The sequence below is a fragment of the Pongo abelii genome, chromosome 9 (genome assembly GCF_028885655.2).
Source record: "Pongo abelii isolate AG06213 chromosome 9, NHGRI_mPonAbe1-v2.0_pri, whole genome shotgun sequence".
Lineage (NCBI taxonomy): Eukaryota > Metazoa > Chordata > Mammalia > Primates > Hominidae > Pongo > Pongo abelii.
The window spans coordinates 107,193,408-107,201,410 of record NC_071994.2 but is presented as its reverse complement, the minus strand read 5'-3'; the positions used below and the strand labels follow the sequence as shown (position 1 = coordinate 107,201,410).

Here is an 8,003-nt window from a genome sequence, read left to right as displayed (position 1 = left end):
TGCTCAACCCCACTCTGTTCTGTTGCCCTTTCCTGTGGAAGGGCTGGAGCTAGTGCATATAAAAACGCTCGTGAAGACTTCTTGCCCTTATTGTACACTGTGCCACATGGCCCATCACATCTACAGCCCTGTGTGATGGGTGGTTCATCTTGCTGCACCCTAGAAAAGGCATTTTGGTGTCCAATACTCTGTGGTACCAGGATGCCCTGCCTCATCCTGGAGTTCGCGAAAAGTGAAAGCCACGCCATCCCTCCATCAGTCTCGACCTTTTCTCGGGCATTTTTGATAGGTGGAGGGACTCAAGAGTAGCTTTCTCTGGGTGATATACTTTTATTTTTATTTTATTCCCTGAAAAGGTACCCTTGACTCACCCAAAGGTCACCCTGATGGGAGCTCAAAGAAAAGCTCGGAATTAAGCTCCTTTGTGATTGTATTTTTTTCACTATAAACAGTGAAATTTTAACTAAGTAGAGTCTCATTTTGGTTATTGTAAAATAAACACTCCCAACTCCAGTCCCTGTCCCCACATCCAACCACCATCAAGGCGGAGAGCTGTGGCTTGTGGGTGGATGTGCCAGTCACCTCTGAAGAAGTGCTGGGAGTCTACCCTCTCCCACTTCCTCCTGGCGACTTTGTTTCCTGAGCCCTTAAAGGTCCAACCAGGAGGGTAAAGCCCAGGGCGGTGGGAAGAGTCCCGGCCGGCGATTAAACTGGGCATGCTCAGTGGCAGAGCAGGTTTAGGCCCGGCCTGGGAAACTGGGGAGCTGAGGTGCTCGCGCCGCCGCTCTGAGCCCGAGTGCGCGCCTCTCAGGGGCCGCGGCCGGGGCTGAAGAACGCTGCTGCTGCGCTCGCCTGCCCCGCTAGATTCGGCGCTGCCCGCCCCCTGCAGCCTGTGCTGCAGCTGCCGGCCACCGGAGGGGGCGAACAAACAAACGTCAACCTGTTGTTTGTCCCGTCACCATTTATCAGCTCAGCACCACAAGGAAGTGCGGCACCCACACGCGCTCGGAAAGTTCAGCATGCAGGAAGTTTGGGGAGAGCTCGGCGATTAGCACAGCGGCCCGGGCCAGTGCAGGGCGAGCGCAGGCGGCGAGAGCGCAGGACGGCGCGGCGTCGGTCCCGGGAGCGGAACCCGGCTTTTTCTTGGAGCGACGCTGTCTCTAGTCGCTGATCCCAAATGCACCGGCTCATCTTTGTCTGCACTCTAGTCTGCGCAAACTTTTGCAGCTGTCGGGACACTTCTGCAACTCCGCAGAGCGCATCCATCAAAGCTTTGCGCAACGCCAACCTCAGGCGAGATGGTAAGAGACTCATTTTATTTTTTAACTGAAAAAAATCATGTTTGCTATTGTTATTGTTCTTTCTATGTTTTTTCCCTTTCTTTTTGAATCTTTAATGTGAACTCGGGCTGAATGCATTGTTTGGGGAGGGAGGTCTCCTGCCTGTCTCCAGTCCTGAGAGAGCTCCATTTCCGGAATGGGACTGAGAGGTGTGGGACGCGTGCTGATGGGGATAGGATAAGCCAGGTGGCTCATCTTGCTGCACCCTAGAGAAGTCATTTTGGTGTCCAAGCCTCTGGTACCAGGATGCGGTGCCTCATCCAGGAGTTGGCGAAAGTTGCAAGCTGCGCCGCCCCTTGGTCAGATTCAACCTTTCTTAGGCAATTTTGATAGGTGGAAGGACTCAGGAGCAGCTTTCCCTGGGTGTTATACGTTTATTTAAATGTTATTTATTTATTTATTTATTTATTTTTACGAGTGAGAGGAGAAATCATGCGTTTCAGTCTAGCAGTTATATCTGGAACAGTGACAATTTATATATTATTTATTTTCGGGAAATGGCAGTGTGCAGCCTATTGCCCTTTAGGTCCCCTAAGTGACTTTCCTGTTGAAGTTCACCCTGACTCAGAAGCTCAGAGTGTAGGAGACCAAGGCTTCTGGGGTTTCATCAGTAACACAGGCGCACCAGGCTTCTGCTGCTAGTTTCCTTGCAGAGGCGGCTTCCAATTATCTACAAGGAGCACAGCTCCCGAAACAGCTGTCCTAAGTAAGGTCCCAAGCCATCTTGTTTGTTTTCCTTTACTCTAGAGGACACCTGGGTCACTGGTTCCAGAGCCCCTAAGCTGAGTTTATTTGCTTTCTGGGGCCTCCACCTAAATCCGAAGTTGATTTATCCTTCAGGTTCTAACTGTAGCTGATGTTCCCAGCAAATTTTAGCTGTTCTTCCATGTACCTGAACTGACCCATAGGCTTTTGGATCTTGTTTTTTCCTGCATCAGTATCTTTCTCTCCTGCTTGCTTAAAGTACTAACACATCTCCCAAGGAGACCATCAAGCAATTGTTGATGGCTTCACAGTTTCAGCTGACAGTATTTGACTGTCTTGGTAAATTCCTATTAGCCATCTTATCAGTTTCTTTCTTGGTATGTCCTTAATTTGGAATTTACTAAAGGACTTTTGGACTTTGCAGGGAAACCAAAATTTCGTTATGTTTGATGATGAGTAGACTATGGATATCAGTGTACTCGTCACCTGAAGTGGTGTAGATTTGTAGCAGGGGAAACCACAGAGTCATCTTACTTTTTCATAGCGTTTTTATGTAAAAGATTCCAGCCGCGAATTTTTGGTAACTCTCTTAGTTAAAAGCACATAATTTATTTATTTATTTATTTACTACACTTAAGGATTAGGCCCAACACCAAACTTCTGTGGTTTTTTGTCTTTACTCTTTAATGTTTCCACTAGGGACAGATGTCCTAGTTGATCTTGTAGGTTTGTTATTAGTTGCACTTTATATGTCCTTTTAGCTACATAGAGTAAAATTCCATTTATAATTTGCATGACTTCATAGCCATAATTTTGTAATCCTCACCCTCCCAAGTATCAGTTACAAGAAGTCAAGGACAGAAAATGAAAAGCATGTAACCATTGCCCATTAACCCAAGATTCTGACTAAAACCAAGTTATGTAGCTCAGCAGGGTTTTTTTTTTTTTCTTTGAAAGAGAATAATCTCATTTTAGTTTCCATTGTTAAAACTCTATACATCTCCATACATCTGTCCAGTCTATATGGGAAATGCTATGTTTCATGAAAGCTTTAAAAACTACCCTGGATTTCTCATTTCTTCATATTTTAGTTAAAACTGTTTTGCAGTTACTTTAACAGTACACACACACACACACACTCTCTCTCTCTCTTTGATTAGTTCTGATTGCTCAATACTTTCCTCAATGTCTATGTCATCTTACAAGCAAGACTAGGAAGGAGAAAAAGGTAGTTACACATTAAAATTTGTTTTATATAGAGTAAAAAATGTTAATATTCATAATGGATTGTTATAGAAAATTTTCAAATGGCAGCTTTTTCCTAAATGAGCATGCATTCTTCAAGAGGGGCAATATTGTCCCCAGTGGGGTGCAATTAGATCTTAGAGGGTGAACACAATCTTAGATATTGCAACGGTCTGTGTTCCTTCAAAGGGCTAGCGGATATAAATAGATACACCTTTCTGTGGTATTACCATTCACAAGGAGGGAGAGTGATCAGAAAAAAAGTCTAAAAGGAGTCTTTAAGGGATGGAGGTTAGCAATAGTGAAAAAAATGGTTGAGAAATATTGGCATAGAATTTTGGTGAAAGAGTAAGAATAATGGGGCTATGAAAAATTTTAGACAACACTTGGAAAATCTTAATGGCCGTAGCTGACAGAGAGAAAGTAATAACTTATTAAATTAAAATCTTGTTCTGATTCCAGACATTGTCAACCTGCTCTCCCAAATTTTTCTAATGACTCATTGAAGACGACAATATTCTTGCTCATTTGACAATCAGATTAAGACATGATAAAAGCTTGAGGAGGACATGAACATGGAATATAATCAGGAGAAAAATAGAAAATGAAAGTTTCTAAACATTAATTTAGGGTCTTTAGAAGACCTGGCTCTCAGATTGCAAATGATAGGAAATCACAACAAAAAATTAGAAGTGACCTTTGTATAGGAGTTTTAGAAACCATTACCTGATAATGGACATACTTGAAGGCTTTTCATTTGTTCCTGCTGGACTTGTTAGTTGCTGCTTAATGTTGGGATGAAGAAAGGAGCAAAAAAGCCAGGTGTCCTGTTCAGTGCATGAGGTGTGTTTTATCCTGTCCAGCCTAATACAGTAAAACCCCACAACTTCTTGATATACTATGCCTAATAGCTCCAGATACCTGGAGTAGCTAAGAAATGATGTGGAAATACATAATGTTAGGGTTGCCAAATGATAGTCTCCTTCTACCCATTATAAGATGCCGATCTGCTGCTGTCTCCTGGCCTTCCAGAATTCTCCATCACAGGGTATTCTTGTTCTGAAGGCATATCTGCAGAGCCTTTCTACCTGTAGAATGGCTAAATGGGCCCAGTGAAGGAGGGTAGTTGAATTTGTTGCCCATCTCCAGGAGAACATGAGGATCTATAACTAAGAAAGATTAAACTATAATAATTTACAGTACTTAATAGAATGTTTACATTTCCTTATATCGTATTTATTATTCTTGCTCAAACTGATTTACTTTTGATACCCATTTCTGCCTCTGGTCACAAAGAAAATCTTAATTTAGCAGTAGCATCTATGTATTCTAATTTTAGTGCCTACACAGTTGGTGCTTTTGTAATAATAACTGGCCAAAACTAAGTGTTGCTCAGTGTGCAGATTAAGAAGTGTAAAGGTAGCAATTAACTGACAATATTACTTACTTATTTTAAAATCTAACTAGATGGAACTTCCTGCCTAGGGGCTTTAGAATACAGATGCATTCTTCATTTTCTTGACCTTTTGTTGCATGTAGAAAGTACAGGTGTTGGTGGTAAACAATTCTGAAATTAGTTCTCTTTGGTTAGTATAATAGTATTGAATCATCTATTACATTATCATTATCTAGTGATAGGCCTGCAGTTTTAGTAATTGTGCTGCCTTAGATTTTAAAGTACTGAAGCTTGTTTCTTAATGTGGTTTCTATTGTCATCATTGATGATAGCACATTGACTTAAGTGCAAAGATCAGAGCTTAAAGGGAAGGCAACACAACAGAGAACAATGTCAATAAATTATTTTTAAACAGTCTGAAAGCAAAGAATCCCGTCTGTGTATTTTTTGTTCAGCTCTAAGAATATTAAAGTCTATAATCTTGTAAAGCATAGTGGTGATTACATATTTTAAATGTAACCTGGCATTGACTTGCCACCATGGATAATATCATTTTATAGAAACTCTTTTAAAGAGCAGGGTTTAGCCAGGTGTCTGTGTACTATGTAGTGGAGGATGCTACTAGGTTGTGAGTGACATTAATGACCATAATGAGTTTATTAAATGACAGTGATTTTTGCTACAGGATTTTCCCTTTCAGTGAATGAAAGCAAAACTGTGTTGTTTCAGAACAAAAGAGTCAAACAATGGAGCCCAGCCCACAGAGTCACTGATCTCTAATAATAAGCATAGCTATTATTACTAGTAATATAAACTAGTAATAAGCATAAGCTTGATGTCACGCAGGACTCTGAGCATATGTGGTCTCACAGCCCTATCATTCTAAGAGTCTAGAAGAATATGCATATTTCTGTCTCTGTCCTTAAGAGCTGAGTCATAATGTAAATCATCTTCCTTCTGGAAATTACTCTTGAACTTTCTATGTTGAAGTCAGATTAGTGTAAAAAGGCAGTTCTGGAACACCTTAATAAAATCCTTCCCTTTATTAAAGTAGGAAAATCTTTTAGATGGATGAACCAGGTGTAAAATATGTCTACCTCATCTGTGCCATGCCATTCAGGGAATACATTGATCTTTCTAAAAGGATTAAGATGACTTGAGAGTGAAGGTGAGTTAGTGTCTCTTTCAAGGCTCTCTCTTTTCAGATCATTCTTTACTTGATCTTAACTGCCTTCTAAAGATGAAGGGTAGCAGACAAATAGTTCTTTTTTTTTGAGATGGAGTCTCCCTCTGTCACCCAGGCTAGAGTGCAGTGGCAGGATCTCAGCTCACTGCAACCTCCGCCTCCCAGGTTCAAGCGATTCTCCTGCCTCAGCCTCCCGAGTAGCTGGGACTACAGGCGCCTACCACCACACCTGGCTAATTTTTGTAATTTTAGTGGAGACGGGGTTTCACCATCTTGGCCAGGCTGGTCTCGAACTCCTGACCTCGTGATCCACCCGCCTTGGTCTCCCAAAGTGCTGGGATTACAGGCTTGAGCCACCGCACCCTGCCAAATAGTTCTTTATCATAAATTCTGCTGCTGACCCCTGCTATAACTATTATTCATGTGTTCAATGAAGGCTGAAGTGTTGTGGCGAGATCTCGGCTGACTGAAAGCTCCGCCTCCCAGTTCACACCATTCTCCTTCCTGAGCCTCCCGAGTAGCTGGGACCACAGTCACGTGCCACCACGCCCGGTTAATTTTTTTGTATTTTTAGTAGAGACGGGGTTTCACCGTGTTAGCCAGGATGGTCTTGATCTTCTGACCTCGTGATCTGCCGGCCTCGGTCTCCCAAAGTGCTGGGATTACAGGCGTGAGTCAACACACCCGGCCTTCAATGATTATTTCTAACATCCCTAATGCCTCCTGTATATTGTGCTAGGTAACTGAGCATCTGGCACAATATGAATGAAACACACATGGTTCCTGACCTCTTGGAATGTATTGCCTAGTGGACAATATAGACAAACAATTGTCAGTTCCATTGTGTTGTACATATCTTTCAGATGCATTCTGGAGAGTACCCGGATTCTCCAGAAGTGCCTTGGAGGTCAGTGCACAGCTACCAAGGAGGCTGAACACATGTAGCTTCAGCTTCTCCACCCCTTCTTCAACAGAATAGCTCCACATGTATTATCACACTTCTTCTTCACGTATGTGTGTTCATCGTAAGAGTTTTACTTGAGAAAATGTATTTTGCAGTTTAAGTGTGAAGTTCTAAAGAGTGTGATATGCGCTTTAATGAAGGAAATGCACTGAGAGATAGGAATACACAAAGAGCACCTAATATAGACTTGAGGAATTGGGAAAGGCTTCCTGGAGGAGGTAGTGTCTGAACTGAGGCTGAAGTGTGTGCTGCTTTGCCTGTAAAAAAGTAAGGCAAACATGATTTGAAGCCTTATGTGTTAGGACTCTTTAAAAAGAGTGTCATTTTATTATTTAGTTTTAACTGACAAATAAAGATTGTATAAATTTATCCTGTAGAGCATACTGTTTTGAAATATTTATGCAGTATCCAATGACTGAATCAAGTTAATGACCATATGCATTACCTCATATATTTATCATATTTTTGTGATCATAACACTTAACACTTAAAGTCTGCTTACTTATCAGTTTTCAAGAAGACAATACATTGTGATTATTATAGTAATCATATTGTATATATTAGGATTCTTGATTTTTAAAATGTTAAAATCCAGCATGCCTTCTCTGGACTGAAGGAGTTCAGGGATGATTGCTGAGTGGAAGCTGTGAGCAGGGGTTGACCGTGCTGCCTTGGTTCTGGACAAGTCATTTCAGACATTGGGTGCAGTGAGAGGGAGAAGGGGGAGAGAACAGCACTTGCAAAGATTTCCAGGTGAGAATATAGGTAAATGAGTGTCCACCAGTGAAAGGCATGGGGAGTAATGTTAGGGAGCTTGGCCATTATGCTGAGAGCCGTGGTAAGCCATTGAAAGGTGTAATTTAGAGAGAGACATGGCCCATTCTGTGTTTGACTGCTGGGTAGAGTGTTCCTGAATAGTCCGCCAGGCCGAGGCTGTGATCAGGGCCAGTCTTCCTATATCCCTGCTGCCTGTGGGACATGAATACAGATGGAATTATTTCATTTTTAATATGATAGTGGGGGACATGAATGACTTTCTTAAACCCAAATCCCCAAATCCTTGGTGCCCTCACGATATCCCTGAGGTCCTCCCCTCACCCTGGTTGTTGCTCTGCAGCTCAGCAGAGCAGATATTATTTTGTAACTGTATCTGAGGTCTCAATAAGG

The 8,003-nt window shown here is 42.1% G+C and overlaps 1 protein-coding gene across 2 annotated transcripts in view; it reads left to right on the top strand.

Annotated features, from left to right (window-relative positions):
* Window positions 1–717: 717 nt before the first annotated feature.
* Window positions 718–8,003, top strand: part of PDGFD (platelet derived growth factor D) — a 257,387-nt gene continuing 250,101 nt past the window's right edge. The window contains exon 1 of one of the 2 annotated variants that reach the window (XM_054523728.1): window positions 718–1,301. In XM_054523728.1, coding sequence (XP_054379703.1) covers window positions 1,178–1,301 — 124 coding nt within the window. In that variant the 5' untranslated portion in view covers window positions 718–1,177. 2 annotated transcript variants of the gene reach the window in all.